General features: G+C 45.9%; 2 protein-coding genes across 4 annotated transcripts in view; one reads left to right on the top strand and one right to left on the bottom strand.

Annotated features, from left to right (window-relative positions):
* CIMIP7 (ciliary microtubule inner protein 7) overlaps positions 1-24641 on the top strand; it is a 38111-nt gene that overhangs the window by 12638 nt on the left and 832 nt on the right. The window contains exons 2-5 of one of the 2 annotated variants that reach the window (XM_084752770.1): positions 8507-8572; positions 14163-14472; positions 16280-16393; positions 24468-24524. In XM_084752770.1, coding sequence (XP_084608896.1) covers positions 14446-14472; positions 16280-16393; positions 24468-24524 — 198 coding nt within the window. In that variant the 5' untranslated portion in view covers positions 8507-8572; positions 14163-14445. Of the gene's footprint in view, positions 1-8506; positions 8573-11195; positions 11231-14162; positions 14473-16279; positions 16394-24467; positions 24525-24641 lie in introns of those variants that run through there. The other variant, XM_084752771.1, reaches the window with a different exon arrangement.
* Positions 1-24641, bottom strand: part of IHO1 (interactor of HORMAD1 1) — a 40007-nt gene that overhangs the window by 14611 nt on the left and 755 nt on the right. Inside the window, exons 2-5 of one of the 2 annotated variants that reach the window (XM_084752687.1) lie at positions 23424-23533; positions 11144-12194; positions 6941-7006; positions 441-612 (exon numbers count right to left, since the gene is read on the bottom strand). In XM_084752687.1, coding sequence (XP_084608813.1) covers positions 441-612; positions 6941-6996 — 228 coding nt within the window. In that variant the 5' untranslated portion in view covers positions 6997-7006; positions 11144-12194; positions 23424-23533. Of the gene's footprint in view, positions 1-440; positions 613-6940; positions 7007-7371; positions 7538-11143; positions 12195-23423; positions 23534-24641 lie in introns of those variants that run through there. The other variant, XM_084752688.1, reaches the window with a different exon arrangement.

The raw sequence follows: 24641 nt of genomic DNA, 5'->3' as shown, positions 1-24641 counted from the left end.
TAGGACAGCCACGGCTGTTACACAAAGAAACCTTGTCTTGAAAAACAAAAAACAAACAAACAAAAATATGAAATATGGCCAGGCGGTGGTGGCGCACACCTTTAATCCCAGCATTTGGGAGACAGAGGCAGGCAGATCGCCGTGAGCTCGAGGCCAGCCTGGTCTACAAAATGAGTCCAGGACAGTCAAGGCTACACAGAGAGACCCTGTCTCAAAAAAATCAAAAATAGATAAATACATAAATGAAAGAAAGAAAGAAAGAAAGAAAGAAAAGAAATATGTACAGAGAAATCCTGGAAATCAGAGCTGTGGGTGGTGACTTATGCCTATCATCCCAACAGTCAGGATGCTGAGACTGGAAGATGGAGAGTCCATACTGGTCTATATAGCAAGATTCTGTCTCAAAAAGAAAAATGTAACTAGCTGGAAATCAGACTCACATCTACAGAATTCTGCTGCGTCTGTTTTGGATGTCGTGAGTAGGCACCAGTGTCCAAGGATGTTAACAGTGTTTCTGAATTTTCTGGACAAAACTGAGACCCAAAGAGGAACTGGGAATCACTGAGAGAACCATCAGTCTGATTACTATTCCAGTTGGATGGTTTAGTGGTCCTGAAACAAAGCAAGGAAAACATGAAGTAAGGAAACATCCTGAGCAAACAACATCACAACTCACAGCTATTACTGCAGAATATTCTGGGAGAGTAGGTGTTTGTTTTGTTCTTGTTTTAAGATGGAGTCTCTCTATTATGCAGCTCTGGGCACGTTTGTTTTGACCTGCCAGTCAATATACTATTCACTGCCTTCATGACCTATCAAGAACCAGAAGGAAATTATGAACGCACCACCCACATTCTGCTTCTGACAACTGGAGAACAATCAAATGGAAATTCACACAGAAAGGACTGACACCACCACGCCTTGTATTATAGCATTTTGAGCTATAACAGCATTTTTTAGACCTAAAGTAAAAAAACTTTATTTTTTTCAGAGCTGAGGACTGAACCCAGGGCTCTGAGCTTGCTGGGCAAGCACTCTACCAGTGAGCTAAATCCCCAACCCCAATTAATAAAACTTTTAGGGATTAAGAGAGGTTTTGTTGCTGGGTGTGGTGGCGCACACCTGTACTCCCAGCACTTGGGAAGCAGAAACTCTGTGAGTTTGAGGCCAGTCTGGTCTACAGAGAGAGTCTCTGTGTAGCTCTGGCTGTCCTGGAACTCATTCTGTAGATCAGGCTGGCCTCGAACCCAGATAGCCACTGGACTCTGCCTCTGCAGTACTAGAATCAAAGGCATGCGCCACCACTAACCAGCTTGACATTTTCTTTAAGAAATGAATCAAGGAAGCCGGGCGTGGTGGCCCACGCCTTTAATCCCAGCACTCGGGAGGCAGAGGCAGGCGGATCGCTGTGAGTTCGAGGCCAGCCTGGTCTACAAAGTGAGTCCAGGACAGCCAAGGCTACACAGAGAAACCATGTCTTAAGAAAAACCAAAAAAAAAAAAAAAAAAGAAAGAAAAGAAATGAATCAAGGAGCTGGAGAGGGGCTGGAGAGATAGCTCTGCAGTTAAGAGCATTGGCTGCTTTTTCAGGGGACCTGGGTTCAATTCCCAACACCCACATGGCAGCTCAAAACTATAACTTCAGCTGGGCGTGGTGGCACACACCTTTAATCCCAGCACTCAGGAGGCAGAGGCAGGCAGATCGCTGTGAGTTCGAGGCCAGCCTGGTCTACAAAGTGAGTCCAGGACAGCCAAGGCTACACAGAGAGACCCTGTCTCAAAAAACAAAAACAAAAAACAAAGAAACCTATAACTCCAGTTCCAGGGGATTGGGCTCCCTCACACAGATATATATGCAGGCAAAGCACCAATGCACATAAAATTAAAAAAAATAAAAAAATAAAAGCACAAGCTGGGTGCAGTGGCACACACTTGTAATCCCAGGACTTGGGAGGGAGAGGCAGACGAATCACTGTGAGTTCGAGGCCAACCTGGTCTACAAAGTGAACTACAACAACCAAGGCTACACAGAGAATCCCTGTCTCGAAAACCCAAAAAATAAAATTAAAATAAAAACCAGACTTTATTTAAAGTGAGCTCTATTACATATCATTTTGTGACTTTTTAAACCTATATAAATACATGTTTGTAACAGAGCATTTGGAAAATAAAGGAAGGGAACAGGACTAGAGAGAGAAGGAGCCATAACAATACAGATACAAAAGCCTGAGTTGTGATGTGTGGCTTTAATACCAATATGTGTCTTTAATTTCAGCACTCAGAAGGCAAAGCAGGCAGATCTCTGTGAATTCAAGGCCAGTCTGGTCTATATAGTGAGTTACAGAACAGCCAGGTCTATGTAAAAAGATCCTGTCTCAAATAACCAAAACACACACACACACACACACACACACACACACACACACACACACACAAACCCATAAAGGCTGGCATGGTGGCTCCTGTGATTCCTGCTGTAATTCTGGCATTTAGGAGATAAGGACAGGAATAAGGATTTCAAACCTAGTCCGAGCTATGTGAGACCTTAATTAAAAAAAAAAAAAAGAAATGGGTCGGGCGGTGGTGGCGCACACCTTTAATCCTAGCAATTGGGAGGCGGAGGCAGGCAGATTGCTGTGAGTTTGAGGCCAGCCTGGTCTACAAAGCCAGTCCAGGATAGTCAAGGCTACACAGAGAAACTTTGTCTCGAAAAACAAAACAAAAGAAAAAATAATAATAAAGCCCCACCAGAGAACTAGACAAATGCTCAACATTCTACCCCCACCCCTCAACAGGTGTGTAAAAACAGAGGGGTGCAAGCCTAAAAGAAAGACACACTGCACCAGAAACCAACTATACTGACACCTGATGCAACACTTTCTCCCTCCAGAATTGTGAAAAGATACATTTCTCACATACACTATGGCTTTCTGTTATGGGAAGCTGAACAGGTGAAGGAGGCTACTACAGGTCCATATATAATAGCACTGATAGCCAAGTGGTAACATATGCCTTTAGTTCCAGCAGTTGAGAGGCACAGCCAGGTGGACCTTGGTGAGCTCAAGACGAGCCTAATCTACAAAGTTTCAGGACAGCCAGGGCTACATAGTGTGACCCTGTTTCAAAGCAAAAACCATATAGTGGAGGTATGAAAAATTTAGATCTGGCCTAAAGTTGTTTGATAAAAGATGTTGCTCTGTAGTGTCTATCAGTTTGTTCTTTCTTTCTTTCTTTCTTTCTTTCTTTCTTTCTTTCTTTCTTTCTTTCTTTCTTTCTTTCTCTCTTTTGAGACAAGGTTTCTCTGTGTAGCCCTGGCTGTCCTGGACTCGACCACACAGGGATCCATTTGCCTCTGCTTCTTGAGTGCTGGGATTAAAGGCGTGCGCCACCAATGCCTGGCTTATCTGTCCTTTCTTGCCTTCCAGTTGGAAGCTGTGAATTTCTAACTTGTTTCCCACGGAAATACATGCCAGTGTTTAAACCCTGTATATGACAGTGGCTCACACCTGTAATTCTAGCATTTAGGAGAGTGAGGCACAAAGTTCGATACAAGTTGGAAGCCAAAAGTAAGTTCTAGGACAGTCTAGGGTGCAGTGTGAGATCCTGTATTGAAACCAAAACTAAAATGTGCATCACATCTGAAGGGCTAAACCTGATGTCGATAATGGTACAATCACACTTGAACACAGAAGACAGAACCCATTACAGAGACAGCGCATATTGGCCAACTTGGGGACTGGAGACATGGCTCAGCGTTAAGCACCCTCTGCTTTTCTGAAGTTCAGTTAGCAAAGCTGCCCAGTGCCAGGGAATCTGTGGGAGGGCGCGCGCGCGCGCGCGCGCGCACACACACACACAAACACACACACACACCCCATCATGCCTGGCTTTGTAAAATCTCTTTTTAAAGTAGACTGACAAACCATTAAAAAACACAGCCTCAGGGCTGGAGAGATGGCTCAGAGGTTAAGGGTACTGGCTGCTCTTCCAGAGGTCCTGAGTTCAATTCCCAGCAACCACATGGTTGCTCACTGCCATCTGTAATGGAATCTGACACCCTCTTCTGGCCTGCAAGTGTACATGCAGGCAGAGCACTTATACATAATAATAAATAATTTTTTTTTTCAAAAACACACAGCCTCCAAGTTGTGTTTCATTTTTGAAAACTAAGGATCATTTTATCAAGAGTTTGTCAGAAGCTGGGCAGGTAACACACGCCTGTAATCTTAGCGCTTGGAGAGGCAGAGGCAGGCAGATCTCTATGAGTTCAAGGCCAGCCTGGTCTACAAAGCAAGTACAGGCCAACCTAGGCTACACAGAGAAACCCTGTATGTGGTTGGGCCAAAGAGTTTGAGAGAAAAACAACAGGACAGGCAAGTTACAGAGCCCAATAACTGCCAGGAGGGAAATGGAGGAAGTTAAGACATAAAGTTGTGCTGTTTTACTTCATCTTAGCAATGGATGTCTACAAGCAGCTGTAGAGATTGAGGTAAGGAAAAGCCAGCAGTGGTGGTGCATGCCTATACGGCCAGCACTTGGGAGGCAGAGGCAGGAGGATCTCTGTGAGTTGAGGCCAGCCTGGTCTACAAAGCCAGTTCAGGACAGGCAGGGCTACACAGAGAAACCCTGTGAGGGAATGTAGTATACAAGCCAGACCTTTTCCAAACACTAAATTTAGAGTAATTAAGTAGCCTATAAGTAAATTTGGGGGTTGTTGGTGGTGGTTTGGTTTTGGAGACAGGGTTTCTCTGTTCTAGCCCGGGCTGTCCTGGACTCGCTTTGTAGGCCACGTTGGCTTTGACCTCAGAGATCCACCTGCCTCTGCCTCCCAAGTGCTGGGACTAAAGGCATGCGACACCATGCCCAGCAAGTAAATTTTTTTTGTTGTTTGTTTTTGTTTTTCGAGACAGGGTTTGTCGGCGTAGCCCTGGCTGTCCTGGAACTCTCTTTGTAGAACAGGCTGATTTCGAACTCACAGCAATCCACCTGCCTGTGCTTTCCAAGTGCTGAGATTAAAGGTGTGCGCTACTACACCTGGCATAAGTATTTTAAGCCAAAGAAATATTATCAATACAAAAGTTGTTTATATATTGATATTAACAAACATTATTAAGAAAGGAAACAAGTACTTACAGGGATAAGTAATTATTTTACTCATAGAAACATTTTCTGAGGTTAGCTCAAGTTGAGCTGTACATAATATAATATAGTTGCATAATCATTATTCCAAAGAGCTCTCTGCCTTTCCTCTTAGAATAAAGAGAATAATCAGCAAGACTGGAAAAAAGAGGTGGGGGAGAAAGCCCAGTTCATACAGTATTATATCTTAAAGCAATGATAAAATTAAACAAAGGTAAGTTTTCTCTACTCTGTATAAACATAAGTCCTTTTGGTTTTTGGGTTTTTTTGAGACAAGGTTTCTCTGTGTAACAGCCCTGGCTGTCCTGCACTCACAGAGATCTGGCTGCCTCTGCTTTGACAGTGCTGGGATTGAAGGCATGCACCACCATACCTAGCAGCCATAAACCCTTTTTTGAGACACAAAAAGAGTAAGTTTTTAAAATATTTACTTAGTTTTATGTGTGTAAGTGTTTTACCTGCATGTATGTATGTATACCATGTGTGTGCTTGGTACCCAAGGAGTTAAGGGTGTCAGGTGCCTTGGAACTGCAGTTACAGATGGTTGTAAACCACCATGTGGACACTGGGAAATAAGCCTAGGTCGCCTGCAAAAGAATTAAGTGATCTTAACTGGAGGCATCACTCCAGGATCTAGATTTTTTTTAAAAAAAAATCAAATCCACAAATTTCTCTGAGAAAGTGTTAGAAAAGAAAGCAACTATCCAATGATAAAGACCTGCAAAAAAAATTTAAATCCCCTTTCAGACATAACCACCAATGTAGAAATGGCAGGTTTATTGCAGGTTGGTGGACAGCAGATACAGCAGTCACAGTGTCTCATCGGATCTCAGCAGTAGCTGGAGTGGCTCTTATCTTCATAGCAGATACAAATTATATTACACAAACCAATAAACATCTGAACATCTTTCTATTCCCAACCAGAAATTGCCTGAAATTGCCTCTTCAGGTCAGTTTCAAGATTTGGGGTTTCTGAAGAGATGATGGCTCAGAGGTTAAGAGCACTGTCTGCTTTCCCAGAGGTCCTGAGTTCAATTCCCAGCAAACCCATGTTGACTCCCAACCATCTATACTGTGATCTAATGCCCTCTTCTGGCCTGCAGGTGTAAATGCAGACAGAGCACTGTATACATAATAAAAATAAATAAATCTTTTGGGTCTATATCTGACTCTCACAGCTCCAGTGCCAGGACTGCGTGTTATATACAGAGTTGATATACTCCCTGTGGGTGTGTCTGCGTGGAAGTTCCAATGCACATCCATGTGGGTGAAGGTGTATGTATGTGTACGTATGAACAGCATATGGGTATGTGTGTGTATAAACAGCATCTATGTGGAGCCCAGAGGACAACACCGGGTACTTATTTTAGGTGCCTTCCTCCTTTTGTGGGAGACAAGATCTCTCACTGGAACTCTGCCACACAGGCCAAGCTGGCTGGCCTGTGAGCTGCCAGAGACTCCCCCTGTCTCTAGCTCCCATCTCATTTTGATGGATTATTAGGCACATGCCACCTTTTTTATGGGTCTGGGGACTTAAACTCAAGTGTTCACACTTGAAAGGCAAACACTTTACCCTCAGCTATCTGTCCTAAACTAACATCGCTTTTCCAATCAGAAAATAAGTGGGAGGAAAAAGACAAGCATAGAAAGAAACAGCAGTAACAGAGAAGGAGAAAAGGAGTAGTAACATGGGCTACCTCTGGCACTGTTCAACAGCTACTCCAGCTATAGGAAAGAGACTTTCTATGAAACCAATAAAGCCGCAGGGCTTAAATATCAAAGAAAACAACCAAGAGACTTACCCAGGGCCTGAGGGAATACTAAGCATCTCTTTGATATTCCAGACATTAAAATTCATTGTTATGTTTCTATTAGAGAAAACAGAAATATTCAGGAGATTAATACAGTACAACATTTTCTTTTTTTTTTTTTTTTTTTTTTTGGCTTTCCGAGATAGAGTTTCTCTGTGTAGCCTTGGCTGTCCTGGACTCACTTTGTAGACCAGGCTGGCCTCGAACTCACAACGATCCGCCTGCCTCTGCCTCCCGAGTGCTGGGATTAAAGGCGTGCGCCACCACCGCCCGGCTCAGTACAACATTTTCAAAAGTACTAATTACATTAGGAACATTCCAGCAGTTTTGTTCTGACCAAACTGGTGAAAAGTTCCACTACTTAATGTGCCAGAAATAGATCTTTTCTGCTACCAAATTGCACTATGAGCCAGATTACTCACCTGTAATCTTCTTTTTTTTAGATTTATTTATTAATTACATATACATGTATGCCTGCACACCAGAAGAGGGCACCAGATCTCATTATAGATGGTTGTGAGCCACCATGTGGTTGCTGGGAATTGAACTCAGGACCCCTGGAAGAACAGACAGTGCTCTTAACCATTGAGCCATCTCTCCAGCCCCACACCTGTTATCTTGTTGTTGTTGTTGTTTGGTTGGGTTTTGGGGTTTTTTTTTTTGAGACAGGGTTTCTCTGTGTAGCCTTGACTGTCCTGGACTCATTTTGTAGACCAGGCTGGCCTCAAACTCACAGCCATCTGCCTGCCTCTGCCTCCTGAGTGCTAGGATTAAAGGTGTGCACAACACTTGAAAAGGTGGAAGCAGGAAGATTGGGATGAGTTCAATGGCCAACCTAACCTTCTTAGGGAGTCTGTTAGTTCTGTTAAATTGAAGCCAGCCTTGTTTACACAGTGAGTCGCAGGCTAGCCAAAGCTACATTGTACAACTCTGTGACAGTTTGCTGGAGAGATGGTTCAACAGTTAATAGCACTGGCTGATTTTCCAAAGGACCCAGATTTGATTCCTAGCACCCACAAGGCTGGTAACTCCCAACCATATGTAACTTCAGTCCTAAGGGACCCAACACCTTCTTCTGGCTTCCTGGGGCACTTATATGCACGTTGCATACAGACAAACATGCAGGCAAAGCACCTATACAGATAAATTTATTTTTAAGAACCTGTTGGCCTTTAATCCCAACACTTGGGAGGCAGAGGCAGAGGGATCTCTGTGAGTTTGAGGCCAGCCTGGTCTACAATGTGAGTCCAGGAGAACCAGGGATGGTATACAGAGAAACCCTGTCTCCAAAACCAAAAACCAAACCAAACCAAGCCAAAAATCCCCATGACAGCACCAATCATTAGTGGTACACACCCGTAACTCCAGCACTAGAAAAGCAGAGGCAAAAGAACAGAGAATTCAAAGCCACCATGGACTACACATCTAAAGGCTGTCTCCAAAGGGGGGGCATATTCTTAGTGTTCACTAACTCTATCTAAGGACCACGAGGGCTAATGTTGTCTTCTGTGCTTTTAGCTTTGTCTGCTATTAACTAAATGAGCTTTATCTTTACAGAGAATAGAAATCCTATCAGCCAAAGCTTTCTCCTAGATGATTCTACCAGGCATGACTAATGATGAGGTAAGTCATTCCAATATGCCTATCCATCAAGGTAAGTGACATCTTAAATGCACACAGTTGAGGCTTCCAAGTGCAGGATTCCCTCCTCATTTATCAAGCCTTCTTTATTAAAGAAAGTCACCTTTTCCGTAAGAAGGGTTCTGGCCAGAATGAATAAAGGAAGAATGTGTGTGAAGAGAGGGTGGCCCTGGGAGTCAGTGACTCCTCCCTCTGACCCCATGATACACTCTGAGAATTTTTTCTTAATAATTATTCCTGGGCTCTTTTACTTTTAGACTGAATGTGGGATTACTGAACATGATTTGGTGGGTGTAGGACAACACTGTGGAAGTCCTCAGGAGTCAGGACCTAACATTAGCTAGCCCAGGGGACCACACCTGGGAGATACCTGACCCCACAGCTGCTTCTTAGCTACCACAGCTTCAGGTTCATCTGCATTAAACCTGGAAAAGCCCCACTTCTTTGAGATGTGGATCTTGGCGAAGGAACTTGACCACAGATCATTAATCTTGTGTCCCTTGTCTGTAGCTTGGTGTAGACAGACATGAAGACCCGACCATGGCTTCTCAGAGGCACCTCATATAACCTGTCGGGATCATAGCCTGGGGACAGCACTAAGATCAAAGACATAAAATGTCTAAGGTCCCCCAGGGCAACCCACATAGGCAACAGGCTGCATAAGCTATTTATGTTTGCAACCTCTGTACAGCAGGTACCCAGAAAGAAAGCAGATATTTCTGGACTCTACTTGTATACTTCTATATGGCTTTCATTATGTCGTTCTCTCACTATTTTGTTTTTATGGCTACTATTATATCAGTATCCCACTATTTGGGTTTGGGTGTTTTGGTTTTTTGTCTTTCAAGACAGGGTTTCTCTTGTGTAGCCTTGGCTGTCCTGGAACTCACGGAGATCCACCTGCCTCTACCTCCCAAGTGCTGAGACTAAAGGCATAAACATACCACCCAGCTGGCTTTTGTTTTTATTTACTTATCTTGAGATAGTCTCACTATGTAGCCATGGCTGCCTTCAAATTCAGTATGTAGAGGAGGTCCTCAAATGCAGAGATCTGCCTGCCTCTGCCTGCCTAGTGCTGGGATATTTCATTTGTATATAGGATCTTGCTATGAACCCCAAAACTGGCTTGCCTCAGCCCCCCAGAGTACTAGGATTACAGACATTCTGTCACTATGTCCAGCTTGATTTTCTGGATCCAGGTTCCACTACTTAACAACAGATATATCTGGAACTCTTGGTATAGCTCAGGCTGTCCAAGAACTCACCATTGTCCTGTCTTAACTCTGAGAACCCTCCAATACCTCACCCCCCCAAGTCCTATATCCTCCACATGCCTCCAACACCCCCTTTTTAATGCATAAAAGGCAAGTTTCTTTCTTAGACTTCTACCCTTCCAACAAACACTAGGCAATTCTTAGCCAGGAGGAATTGTTCACTCTCAGATTGTCTGGTCAAGAAGTTTTCTCTGCCAGGAGTGGTGGCGCACACCTTTTATCCCAGCACTTGAGAAGCAGAGGCAGGTGGATCTCTGTGAGTTCGAGGCCAACCTAGTCTACAAAGTGAGTCCAGGACAGCCAAGGCTACATAGAGAAACCTTGTCTTGAAAAACAAACAAACAAACAAACAGCTCTAAGGGATAAAGAGATAGCTCAATGGGTAAAGGTGCCCTGGTGACCCAAGTTCGGTCCCTGAGACGAACATAGCAGAGAACCAATTCCCAAAAGTTGTCTTCTGACCTCCACAACAACTCCCTCCCCATATACAAGTATAATAAAAACAAAACAGGTTTTTGTTTTTAATATTTTATTTAATTTTAATTTATGTACGTTGGTGTGAGGGTGTCAGATCTTGGAGCTACAAACAGTTGTGAGCTGCCATGTGGGTGCTGGGAATTGAACCCGGGTCCTTTGGAAGAGCAGGCAGTCCTCTTAACGACTGAGCCATCTCTCCAGCCCCCAAAATGGTTTTTTGTATGTTTGGGTTTTTGTTTGTTTGTTTTGATCTCACCGTAGCCCTGGATGTTCTGGAACTCCGTCAGTAGTCACCACTCCAGGCTTACAACAAAATGTTTTATGAGGCCCTCCAAACTCCTGGACAAGCATTCCTATGTGTTTCCCAGACAGCTTTTTTTTTTTTAAACTCTTGCTCATAACAAAAAAAGACAAAAGCCGGGCGGTGGTGGCGCACGCCTTTAATACCAGCACTCGGGAGGCAGAGGCGGGCGGATCTCTGTCAACTCGAGGCCAGCCTGGTCTACAAAGCGAGTCCAGGACAGCCAAGGTTACACAGAGAAACCCTGTCTCAAAAAAAACAAACACCCCAATAAAGACAAATTCCAGGGGCCTCTCTGATTCCGCGTTCACTGACTTCCCAGGCTGACTCTTGGCTCGTCTCTCACTGGAAGCCTCGGCCCTGGCAGTCCCAAGAGGAGCTGAGAGTCCAGGCTTCCAGTGCCGGACTGGAAGCACGGAGCGACTGGGTCGGGCTCCGCGTGTTCCCCCATCTCTTCCCTCTCCTCACGCCCCTCCTCGCCCACGCCCCTCGTGTTCTCACCTCCTGCATCCGCACCACACGCGACACCACAGGCGAACGCCTTCTGCCGTCGGGGACGAGTGTGGAGATCCCGCCCCCTCATCCGAGGTGAGGCCCCGCCCCCGGGCTGCATACACCAATGAGAATGCCTCTCCTTGGCCCCGCCCCCACGGCCGCAGGAAGCCAAAGGCTTTTAACGGTTTTAACGGTCTTAACGGCCGGAATTGTTTTAACCGTCGTCGGTTTACAGCCACAGCCGGCCCACGGACCCCACCAGGCCGAACCCTCAGGCGTGGCTGCTCAGCGCAGACCACCTGGGAGTCCCCCGCCCCACCTCACTTCTCACCTGAAAAAATGGAGGCCCGAAAAAAAGAAAAAAGAAAAATGGAGGCCCGGAACCTCGGGAAGGCCTAATGCCTCCTGTGAGGAAGGTGTTGAGGGTGGGCCAGGGTGCCAAAGTCAGGATAAGCCGGGGATTCGGGAGCCAGGGCAGAGTAGCCGGAACATCAGGAGCAACAGGGAAGAGATTTGCTACATCCATACAACAGTGGGCTCAAGGGCCAGCTAAAAGGCCCAGCGGGTGAAGAGCTTTGCCACCAAACCCAAAGGCCTGGCTTGATCTTGAACCCACAAAGATAGAACCAAGTTCTCAGACCCCTGAGAGCTGTGCTCTGACCTCCGTGTGTGTGCAGTGGCCTGCGCATGATGAACACGAACATACAAAAAGGCAATAAATAAAATTAACAATTGAAGCCGGGCGGTTGTGGCGCACGTCTTTAATCCCAACACTCGGGAGGCAGAGGCAGGCGGATCGCTGTAAGTTCGAGGCCAGCCTGGTCTACAAAGCGAGTCTAGGACAGCCAAGGCTACACAGAGAAACCCTGTCTCAAAAAAAAAAAAAACAAAATCCAAAAACAAAACAAAAGATTTCTGGTTATATGCTTTTGATAGTTCATTTCAATTGTCAGTTCCATGAGATCAAGATTCACCTAGGACAAGGGCCTCTGTGCATGCCTGTAGGGGATTTCCATGACTAGGTCATTGAGGTGGCACGGTTCCCTGGGCTGGCCTCCTAGAGCGTATAAAAGGGAGAAAAAACAAAACAAAACTGAGCACAGAACTCATTGCTACCTTCTCTCTTCCTCTGCTCTTTTTTCCTTTTATTCTTCTTTTTGTTTTGTTTTGGCTTTGGTTTTTTGAGACAGGGTCTTTCTGTGTAGCCTTGGTTGTCCTGGACTCTCTTTGTAGACCAGGCTGACCTCGAACTCACAGTGATCCACCTGCCTCTGCTTCCCGAGCATGTGCCACCACGGCCCAGCTGCTCTTCTTTCTTTTACAGATATTTATTTAATGTAGGATACACAGGAGTTGGTCTTCTCCTTCCACCACATGGATCCCTGGGATTGAACTCAGGTCTTCAGACTTGCCAGAAAACACCTTTGCCCACACAGTCATTCTCATCAGTGCTAGTTTCTACTTCAAAATTGTTTTGGCTATTTTTTGTAAAGATTTATTTATTTATTATTATATATCCAATTCTCTGCCTGCATGTACACCTGCAGGCCAGAAGAGGGCATCAGATCACAGTATCGATGCTTATGAGCCTCCATGTCATTGCTGGAAACTGAACCCTGGTCCTCTGTAAGAGCTGCCCGTGCTCCTTAACCACCGAGCCATCTCTCTGGCCCTAGTTTCTGCTTCATGACTGGATGCAAAATCATCAGCTGCCTCAAGCTCCTGCTGTTGTGACTTGCTAATGGTGAGGATTTGTGAGCCAAAACACACCTTCTCTCCCTTCAGCCAGGATATTTTATCAGAGCAACAGGAAAGTAACTATGACCATTCCAAAATCAGAAAATAATCCTGGAATGTTTCAGGCATCAAGTATTTCCAAGAAAGGATAGCAAATGTATACAGTTACTATGAGTCCTTTTTTTAAAAAAATTAATTTTTTTTGTTCTGTTTTTTCCTGAGACAGGGTCTCTCTATGTTATTTTCACTGTCCTGGACTTGCTTTGTAGACCAGGCTGGCCTCAAACTTATAGCAATCCGCCTGCCTCTGCCTCCCAAGTGCTGGGATTAAAGGCGTGCACCACCACACCCAGCTACTATGAGTACTTTTATATTGATATGTCAGTGTGGCTAGTTACATTGGGACACACTTCCTGCCTGCAACACCAGCGGAGCCTTTTTTTATGTTGTTCAACTTTTTTTTTTTTAAAGATTTTATTTATGTATGTATATAAGTGCTCTATCTGCATGTACACCTACAGGGCATTAGAGGGTATAGATGGTTGTGAGCCACCACATGATTGCTGGGAATTGAACTCAGAACCTCTGAAAGAGCAGACAGTGCTCTTAGCCGCTGAGCCATCTTTCCAGCCCCTCCCCCATCCCCCTGCCTTTAATTTGAGGCTGGAGAGATGGCTTAGTGGTTAAGACCATTGACTGCTTTTTCTGAGGACCTAGGACCAGCACCCACATAGAAGTGCCCAACTGTAATTCCAGCCTCAGGGGAATTCAGCACCCTCTTCTGGTGTCTATGGGTACTGCACACATGTGGTGCTCACACACATGCAGACAAGCACTCATACATATAAACTAATTTTATTTTTTCCTCTTTCTATCCTACCTCTTGCAGCTTTTTCTCCTCCCTGACCTCGTAGGTGAGCTTCCATCAGAATGTTTCTAGATAGACAGACTTTTTGGGGGGGGGGGCATGTAAACTGCTCATATCTCTGTTACAGATCAAATAGAAAGTATAAAACTGAGCCAAACTTTCTCAGCAGTGGACCATACATCAGATCCCTTCTCCTCTAGGGAAGCCCTCGTGGCATTCACTTGTAAACACTGGCGTTCCTAGTTACACACAAGCCTGCATTAAGCAGGCAGAGCTTATGATTTTTCCTAAAAGCAACTGACCTCTGACACTTCTCCTGAATCCATAGAGAGCCTTCTAAAAGTATGTCCCTAGCAGTATTACCACAGAGTGTTTAAGATGCAATATTCGCATATTAAAGTGCCCTTTACTGTTTCACAGGCCGTGAGTTCATCAGACTCCCCTGTAGAGCTGTGTGTTTGTATAAAGGCTCTCCCAGGCTGATAAAGACAAGAGCTGGAGTTCCCTCATACGGAAGAAACAGAGCAGCAAGGACAAAAGGACAACAGGCTGGGTCAGCAATGCCTTGACAACAGCATTGTGCAGTCACAGCCCTCCCCCCTTTGTTACTAAGCAACGAAAGCTGACTTCTTGAGAGTCTCTTCTCTCTCCAGATGTAGCTTCAAAAAGGCAATTTTGCCTTTTTGGCTCTCTTCATAGAAAGATGCAAGGTGCTTTAATAGGCTCCTGGGTAAGAGCAAACCCTCTCCCTCTGGCTAGCATGGCATTCATGAGTCATAAGTGTGAAGTGAGGTCATAACCAGGCGGGCAGCGACCTCAAGCTGCCCTCTCCTCCTCCACACCTCCACACCCTCGAAGGGCATTGCTTCCTGCTCTCCTGCTAGCCAGTCAGCCTTCTAGTGGCCAGCTCTTCACTGGTCCTCCCAGGCTCTGGTTAAACTTAGGGACTAACTGTTCTCTACTTTGGGGCCATCAGTAGATTATTGTTTGTGGTTTTGTCCATTTCCTGGGCCCATCCCCATGCCTGGAACACAGTGAATGCTTTGGACTAAAATGTTGTTTAAACTAAACTGAGTGACGAGTGAGAGGGTGTCTACAAACAGTGCAGGAGCAGGTAGACAGTTAAGGTACAAATCTTCAGGGAGTCAGCTGCTGTGGCTGGCCTCCAGCCAAGTCACTCTGTTTAGGATTACCATTATGGGGACTTTGATCTTCAAGAGGACTCAGTACAGAAGAGCTGGGCCATAGGTACCTGATGCCACTGTCCAGGAGTGTTCTCCCAATGATATCAGCACAGAACAGCCCTTCCATGGGAGCGTTTTAATGTATAGTCTGTTTTACCTGTATGAATGTTGCGTCTGTGTCTGTACACCATGTGTGTGCCTGGTCCCCAAGGAGGCCAGAAGGTGAGATGGCCTCAGGTCTAGAACCAGAATCATAGATGGCAGTGAGATGCCATTGGGATGCTGTGAACCTGCAAACTCAGGTCCTCTGGAAAAGCAGCTGCTGAACTATCTTCTTTGACCGTTTCATATATGTATATGATCATTGTACCCTCCATCACCCTCTTTCACCCCACTCTGACTACCCCTGAACCCCTACTTATTTTCAATAGGTCTCCTTCGACTGGTTTTGTTGTGGTGGTGTTGTGGTGTTTGTTTTGAGTTAAAGTCTGACACTGTAGCTCAGGCTGGCCTAGCACTCTCTATGTAGCCCAAGATAGCCTTGAATTCATAGTATCCTCCCATCTCAGCCTCCCAACTGCTTATATTAAATGTATGAGGCACCATGTCTGGCAGACAAGTGTTTATGATTTTTTGTTTGGTTGGTTAATTGGTTTTTCAAAACAGAGTTTCTCTGTGTAGCCCTGGCTGTCCTGGATTCACTCTGTAGACCAGGCTGGCCTGCAACTGAGACATCCACCTCTGCCTCCTTGGGACTAAAGGTGGACACCACCATCTCCCAGCTCTTATTTCTGATGTTTGGTTTGGTTTGGTTTTGACAGGATCTTTCTCTGACTTATAACCAGAAGGTTCTCTATTGGTTATATCCTCTTTTTGGAAAAGCTTAGGTCTTGTTTGAGTGCCTCAGGCTTAGTGGTGCACATTTTTGTCCCAGAATAGCAAAGTATATGGTAAATGAGTGTTCATAGCCTTGCCAATAAATTCAAAAGAAATAGGTTGCATTCTTGCTTCTCGGGGACTCTTGGCTCACTATTAATATTGTGAGGAAAGAAACAAAAGGGACTCACTGTCAGGCCCCAAGGACACAGCACCCCACTCAACAGTAGCTTTGCCTACAGAAGTAAGACTAGATGGTGCCTTTCCCTTCCACACATGGAGCCCAGAAAGAACAACATATTGAGGCCACTTGTCCCAATGAAAGGTGGGGACAGCTCTGTGCTGGCTCCAATCCAGGAGTATTGCTCCTCTTCAAGTTCTATTGTCAGAAACGTTAACGAGGAGCTTCTGGCTTACCAGAAGCTGGGGGAGGGAATTAAATGGGCTTCACCAGCATTCGTACCTGCCTTGTCACAGCACAACAGTGGCTTCTACGGGCACTACCGAGGTCAAGTCAAGAGTGAGAGTGCTGGAGAGTACCGCCTCGCAGCCAAGCCCCCGCCTCCAGAAGTGTTCCTGCAGAGATGTGAGGTACAACGCCTCCCTGAGGGCAGTGGGAAGGGCTCTTCCTGTCTCTTGTGGGCCCCCAAGAGCACCACTTCAGCCTTTGCAGAGCTAGACTGACAAGGCAGGCACCAGGGAACAATCTACGTCAGGGCCATCAAGAGGTCTGGGACCTTGGCCTTGACATACCAGATCTCTACCAAAAGGGTAGAGGAGAGCAGACACCAAACTGGGTAGTTTTGTTTATGGCTCCTTCTGGATGGCAGAAAGTTCCAAGCCAAGGTGGGGTATGTGGCAATGGGGAATAGAGTCTTTAGAATCTAGGAACCTTGAATTTTGCTGAACTTCCCTTAATTTCAGATTCTTTGAGGCCATAGAAGTCCACAGCCAGTCTCCCAGGCCTAGGACTTGGGCACAAGTAAGAAGCCTCCCTTTACCTTCCCCTTTAGTTGGCACGTGGTGGCCTGGGAGGACTGGGAAGGCCTGGGAGGCTAGGTGGCCTAGAATAGCAGAAACAGGACTCAAGAGCACAGTAGGAGGATGCAGGCCCAGATCTCCACCATTTTCATGCCTGCAGACAAGGAGAAGCTGAGGTGTGTGCAGCAGAGTTGCAGCATTAAGAAGCACACACAAGCCGGGCGTGGTGGCACACACATGTGATACCAGCACTTAGGGAGGCAGAGGCAGGCAGACCTCTGTGAGTTCGAAGCCAGCCTGGTCTACAAAGTGAGTGCAGGACAGCCAATTCTACACAGAGGAACCATGCCTTGAAACCAACAAAGAAATAAAAAAACAAACAAGCAGCACACAAAATAGAACTCAGGAGTATTTGCTCACAAAACAGTAGGTATGGAGGCCTCAGGAAAAGATTGTCTCACAAGATTTTGTTTGTTTAGGAGAGAGGATAAGATTTGAAACAAGGTTTCATTCTGTAGCCCAGGCTGGCCTAACTCATCATATAGCCCAGGCTGGCCTTGAACACATAATAATCCTCTTGCTCTAACTTGCACAGTCTAGGGTTACAGCCTTGAGCCGTCACGTCCAGCCAAGTGTGGAGTTTGGTTATGCGTGTCTCGTAATCTTAGCACTTAAGAGACAGAGGAATTCAAAGCCAGTCTGGGGTGTTTAACAAACTCTAGGCCAGGAAGCGCTACATAGCAAGACCCTGTCTCAAATAAGCAGGCTGGGGGTGTGGCTCAGTTGGTAGAGTGCCTGCCTAACAAGCATGAAGCCATGGGTCTGATCCAGAGCACTGAATAAACATGGTATGTGACTACAATCCCAGCACACAGGAGGATCATGTACTCAAAGTTTTCCTCAGAGGCCAGCCCAGGATACATGAGACATTGCCTCAAAACAAAACTGAGGAAACAGGGCAGGTGTGTGGCGCACACCTTTCGCCCCAGCACTCAGGAGGCAGAGGCAGGTGGATCTCTGTGAGTTTGAGGCCAGCCTGGTCTATAAAGTGAGTCCAGTACAGCCAAAGCTACACACAGAAACCCTGTCTCATAAAAACAAAAAACAAAACAACTGAGTAAACAAACAAATGAAAAGCTGGCAAATGGCTGCTAGAGTCCAGAAAAGAAAGATAGGTGTGGGGAGAGGAGCTCCTGAGAGGAGAAACATATTCAGCCAGGAGCGAAGTGGAGAAAAACTGTCTCCTCCCAGGGCTTCCCAGAGGTCACAGTGAGGTGTGTTCTCAGTCTGCCTTGTAAACAAGGAGAGGGTAGAAGAAAGCCCAGAGAAACACTTCCCATCCGCGGTAGCTTCTTGGTTCCCAGTCTTTTGCCAGGTCCTCCTAGATCTGCCATCTGGAGTCTTCAAGAATTGCTTTCTCAGGCTGACAGCCGAGTCTTGGAGGCTGCCATATTTCTTAGCATTCTTAGCATTTCCAGTTGGAAGGACTTATTGGCAACGCTTACAAAAACCAGGCCCAACCGCAGCTCCAGATTGCCCATCAGCACCCTGCTTCCTTTTGGAAGAGTGAAGAAGCCAGGTGTGGTGGCACACACCTGCAGTCCCAGCACGTGGCAGGTGAAGTCACAAAGGTCAGGACAGCCTTGCTAGGTAATGAGTCCAAGGTCATCTTGTTCTAAACCAGAGAGCAGGGAAAATGAGAGAGAGAGAGAGAGAGAGAGAGAGAGAGAGAGAGAGAGAGAGAGAGAGAGAGAGAGAGAGAAATATATGGGCAGAAGCAATCCAGAACCTTCCTGGTGGGTGTTTACAGTATCTCTCAGGCAGCTCTCATTTCAGAGAGCAAACATCCTCTTGATTTGTTAAACCCACCCCTCAGGAACAGACACACAAGAGATATGTTTTAGTGACTGATCAAACTGAAGACCTGAGATATTTTCTGGTATTATCAAATGCTCCAAACACCACTATCTGTATGCATTGCACTTGGTTGAATAAATGTCACGTCTCGTGGCTCTTTCTCAGTCTAAGCCTGTTTTAATTAATAGAACTGCCCAGGAAAGGTGCATGTTTTACTTTTCATTGGCTGAGAGGACCAGCTCCAGCTGGCTGATTGCAGCTGTTGTTTAAAAGGTCTCCTGAGACATGGCAACACTTTTCTCTGGTTTAGAGCAGATGAAAATTTCATCAATGACATTTGAATATAGGGAAAAAATTTTTTTACTGTCATTTTCCTTCTAAACAGATGGATTTACTTCAGCCTTTACCTGCCTGGCCCTTGGGAACTGTAATAACAGCCCTGTTGGTTCCGAAAGGCAGACAAGAAGAGACACAGAGACACATGGGTGGAGCAGGTCCTTTGGCTACAGAGCTGAGCGCTGTGTCCCTGTCGTGCCCATGTCTCCATCTGACAGAGGCTCCTCCCTCAGCATCCCACTGACTTGAGACTGGCCAGCTTCCACAGGGCACTCAGCTCTCCCAGTGTAAATGCTGCCTCTTCCTGGTGGGACCAAATTTTCTCCCCAAGGCCTCTTAATGCAGAATCACTCTCTGCTAGTCCTACCTGCTCAGACACTGACACTGTGGCTATCTCAACAGAAGGGAAGCCTAAACGGCTGAGGGACAAAGGCGCAGCTGATACTTCTTTCTCAAGGGCAAGCATAGCCAGAACTGCCTGGGCGGAGAGGAATTGACTCCTCACCAGGCTCCCACAGTTGTGAGAGAGCAGAACTGGAATCAGCGGGCGTCGATTGATTACCCTGCCACTGGAGGAATAATGAGTTTCCAGAGTCAGGGCGTTCATTCTAGCCTGTCTGACTGCAGCTGACAGTAGGCATAAGAGAACCGTGCAGGTCAGCTGGAACTTGTCCCAGACTTCTAGACTTTTCTTTGTGTGTGTGTGTGTACTTGTGTGCATATATGCATACATAGATGGAGGTCAGAGGTCAGCCTTGAGGGCTTTTCCTCAGGACAGTGAGAACAGGGTCTTTCACTGTGTCCTCAGGTTTGCTAATTCAACTAAGCTGGCTGGAATCCCCAGGGATCTACCTGCCCTGGAGGTTACAAAGCTGCACCCCTAAAGCACCATACCCAGCTTCTTATGTGGGCTCTGGGGGCGGGGGGGACGACTTAGACCCTGATGATTGCAGAGCAAGTCCTGTGAGGACTGACCTAGCTTCCCTTATACCCTTTGTGCTGGGATTACAGGTGTGCACCACTATGCCTGGTTTCTAGAATAAATATATATCACATTTATTTATTTGTTTTACACATGTGCACATGTGCACTGAGCCACCTTAGATTTGTTTCCACTGAAGTGATTACACATTAATAAGAGCTTAGAAGGAATTCTGCATTTTGCCCAGTTTTCTCTCAACAGCAACATTTTACAAAGCTATAGTAATTGGCATGATTGCAATTCACCAATTTCATTCAAATTGTCACAGTTTTACTTGTGTTGGGGTTTGTGCACTAAGAGCTATAGAATGTTATCCAGTGTGAGTCCACACAGCTACCAGCAGAGTTAAGTTTCTGACCAACATCACAAAGACGCTTGATGCTGGCCTTTTTTGTTTGTTTGTTTGTTTTTTGAGAGAGGGTTTCTCTGTCTAGCCTTGGCTGTCCTGGACTCCCTTTGTAAACCAGGCTGGCCTTGAACTCACAGCAATTGGCCTGCCTCTGCCTCCCAAGTACTGGGATTAAAGGCGTGCGCCACCACCACCTGGCTGATCCTGGCCTTTTACCCACATAGCCACCTGACTCTTGGGCCTCTATCCTCCCAATTCCTACCAAACTGCCTTCACTTCTAAAAAATGTTGGGCCAAGTATGGTGGTATATGCTTACAATTCTTTTGTTGTTGTTGTTTTTGGGTTGTTGTTGTTTTTCTCGAGACAAGGTTTCACTGCATAGCCTTGGCTGTCCTGGATTCCCTTTGTAGACCAGGCCGGTCTCGAATTCACAGCCACAGCAATCCTCCTGCTTCTGCCTCCTGAGTGCTGGGATTAAAGGTGTGCGCCACCATGCCCAGCTATGCTTACAATTCTTTTTTTTTTTTATGCTTATAATTCTTATACTCAGAAAGCTGAATGCAGGCAGCCTGTAAATCCCAGGCCAGAAAGGCTTACACAGGGAGGCGATCTTGTCTTTATAAAAAACAAAACAAAACAAAACAAAACAACCCAGGCATTGTGGCCCATTGAGGCCCACTGCCATAATCCCAGCACTTGGGAGGTTGAGGTAGAAGATTGCTGTGTTTGAGGCTAGCTAGCCTAAGCTACATAGTGAGCCTAGGATTGTCTGGGCTGCAGAGTGAAACCCTGTTCCAACAAATCAATGATTTAAAGGGGAAAACTGCCGTGTAAGTGTAATATACAGTATGCAACCTTGGAGATTGGCTTTCCTGGCTCAGTGCAATTTCCTGGAGAGTCATCCAAGCCGTTGTGACTATAAATAGTTCATTTCCTTTCATTACTAAGTAACGTTCTCTGTTTTGTATGTATTGGATTGTTTGAGCATTCGCTTTATTAAAGGGTATCTGAGCTGATTCCAGTTTCGGCTCTTATAAATAAAGCTGCTATGAACATTTGGGCAGATTTTTGGGTGAACATAAGCTTTCTTTTCTCTGGGACACATGCCCAGAAGCCCAGTTGCTGGATCATATGGTAGTTGCATGTTTAGTTTTTAAAGAAACTGTCAAGCTGTTTTCTATCGTAGCCTTGCCATTTTACATTCTCACCAGCCCTGCATGAATGATGCGATTTCCCTGCTTTTTCAGTAACATTTGGCATTGTCTCTATTTTTAGTTTTAGCCATTCTGATACATGGGTGATGAGATTTCATTGTGACTGTGATCTGAATTTCTCCAATATTTAATGATGTTATGCATCTTTTCATGTTATTTTCCATTTGCATATTTTTCTCTGTGTGTGAAATATCTTCATGTTGTTTGTCCATTCTCTTGGGTTGTTTGTTTTACTATTGTATTTTTTATTATAGTCTAGATTCTATTCCCTTGTTGAATATATGATTTGAAAATATATTTCCCCCCAACCTATAGCTTACTTTTCATCATTATCTTATGGATTTTATAGGAAAATCTTTTTGGGAGACAAGGTCTCCCAGGCTGGCCTTGAACTAGTAACAAACCTCCCACCTCAGCCTCCTAAACTTTCAGATTATAGGCCAGGTGTGGTGGCGCATGCCTTTAATCCCAGCACTTGGGAGGCAGAGGCAGGCAGATGGCTGTGAGTTGGAGACCAGCCTGGTCTACAAAGCAAATCTAGGACAGTCAGGGCTAACACAGAGAAACCTTTTCTCGAAAAAAACCAAAAAACAAAAAGCAAAAAAAGAGTTGGGATTATAAACATGGCAGTCATGCCTGGCATAGTTTTGAAAAAAGATCTATTTATTGGTTCTTTTGGTGTTGTTTGTTTGTTTCTTTGCTTGCTTGCTTGCTTTTGTTTTTGTGACAGGGTTTCTCTGTGTAGCCTTGGTTGTCCTAGACTCGCTTTGTAGACCAGGTGGCCTCGAACTCACAGAGACCCGCCTGCCTCTTCCTCCCTGAGTGCTGGGATTAAAGGCGTGCGCCACTGCGCCCAGCAGGATTTATTTGCTTTCATGTGTGTGTGTGTGTGTGTGTGCTTGCATGGTTTTATGTGTGCCAACAGTGTAACAGGGTGTGGAAGAGGGCTGGAATGACAAGTGGTGTGAGGCACCTGGCATGAATTTGGTAACTGAACCTGGATCCTCGGCAAGAGCAGTAAGTATGCGTAACCACCGAGCCGCCCTCCTATCACCTAGTCCCCAAGAACAAAAATGTGTTTATTGCTGATAACATCTAGTTTAGCTAAAACAACTAAATATTGTTTGAGGTTGATCTCAAACACGGTCTGTAGTAAAGTGTATCCTTGGACTCTTGATCTTGCCTCCACCTCCCAAACCCTAGGAATACAGCATGGTCCCCCACACCTGGCTTACTTTTTCCTCTTTGGCTTTGATTTTAGTGTCAAGTCTAAGAATCCTTTACCTGCTCTCAATTCTGAAGAGTTTCTCCTCTTTTTTTTTTTTTTTCTAAACAGCCTTGGCTTTTTTTCTCGTTGGTTGGTTATTAGTTGGTGTGTGTGTGTGTGTGTGTGTGTGTGTGTGTGTGTGTGTGTGTGTGTATACTCTGAATCCAGGGTATGTGCACATGTGAAACCAACTTCCTACCACTGAGCTAAACCCCCTGAATTGCCAACCTCAGTTCTGAGAGCCCCAGGATTTTAGTGCCAATTGTGTCACATTCCTTATAAGGAATGGAAGTCTGGCCAGCTTCCTCTCTCCATAGTTATCACACTGTTTGGAGATTACTTCCAGATATACAATCTCTAAGATAGGAAGTGCCAAAAGGGGAGACTGTTAAAGACATACCACAGACTATCTTAACCGAATCATCAATCCTTGCTGGAGCCAGCTCCTTCCCTTCCCTTCCCTTCCCTTCCCTGCCCTTCCCTTCCCTTCCCTGCCCTGCCCTGCCCTGCCCTGCCCTTCCGTTCCCTTCCCTCCTTTTCTTTCTTTTTCTGATGCTGTGATAAAAACCCAGAGACTCAGACCAGCTGGGCTAGCACAATCTACCACTGAGATACCCCAAATCATGCATGTTACCTGAGTTTGTTTGTCAGCCACTGCTAATACGACCAAGCCGGCTGTGGTCGGTGTCACCAGCTCAGGTTTGAGGAAGGAATCACTAGCGGTTAGAGCGGAGACCAGTGTGGCTGGAAGCAGAGTCAGAGGGAAAGATGTGTGTCAGCTCTCACAGATCACTATTATGATTTTGGTTGCTATAAACATGACAAGCTTTTTGCATATTTTTGGCAAACAAGATGTGATCTGATTTATGTAGTTAAGGGGATTTTTGGCTACTGAGAAGACAGACACCTGGGAGTGGCAATCTCGAAAGCACAGACATAAATGGAAAGCTCTTTGACATCTCAGGCAAGAGAGGACGGTGGCTTCAGCCAGGACAAGCCAAGCGTGGAGGCTCATCATCTGTAATTCCAGCATCTGGGAGGCTGAGGCAGAAAGATCTTCAAGTCCAACCCAGGCTGGATAGTAGATTCCAGGCTAGCTTGGGCTACCGTAGCAAGACTCTATGTCTCAAAACGACAAATAAAAAATGGAGAAGAGATGCAGATACTTGGATCTAGCTGCCAGATGCCATGGCCTGAGCTGTAGGCAAAATGGGCTGGGCGGTGACTCAAAACTCAGAGCTGTGTTGGGAGGTGCCCTGCCGTGCCCTGACATGAAGATGTGCAGCAGGCAGTTGGCTGTTGAGCCTGGGGTTCATCAGACACCTTCAAAGGGAGACATTTATTTCCAGCTGTCATTTAGGGCTCAGCGCGTGGCTGCGCTGTTACGGAGTGTGGGGTGGAGCGGATAAGACAAACCTGGTCCTGGACCACTTGAATTTAAAGCTCTCCATTAATGGCAGGATGTCCTGGCAGGCATCCCAGTGCTCCCAAAGCTTCTAGGTGGGGCAGGCTGAGGACAAGAGATGGGGTGGGGGTAGGGTTGCCACTTTCATTTGTCTCTACCCTCTCAGGTGGTTGGCAGTTTAGCAATTTAGAAGTGGGGGCTCCCGAGGCAGTATCTGCAGGAGCGGGTAAATGTCCTGTCTCCTCTTCATCTTCCTTCTCATCTTCTTTCAAGGAGCCAGTACGGCAGCACTTCTTCTCCAAGCATGACAACCGCACTTCCTTCGACAAAGTGAGTGCTGGAGAGAGAAACGGGGAGGAGCCCCATGGCTGACTGGATGGAGCAGGCCATAGGGTAGAGACAAGCCCTTTAAGGAGCAAGGGCTTCTTAAATAAGCAGACAAGCATC

The sequence above is a fragment of the Acomys minous genome (genome assembly GCF_964271855.1).
Source record: "Acomys minous genome assembly, chromosome: 13".
NCBI classification, from domain to species: domain Eukaryota; kingdom Metazoa; phylum Chordata; class Mammalia; order Rodentia; family Muridae; genus Acomys; species Acomys minous.
Note: the sequence above shows the minus strand (reverse complement) of the source record. Positions and strands in the feature narration are given on the sequence as shown.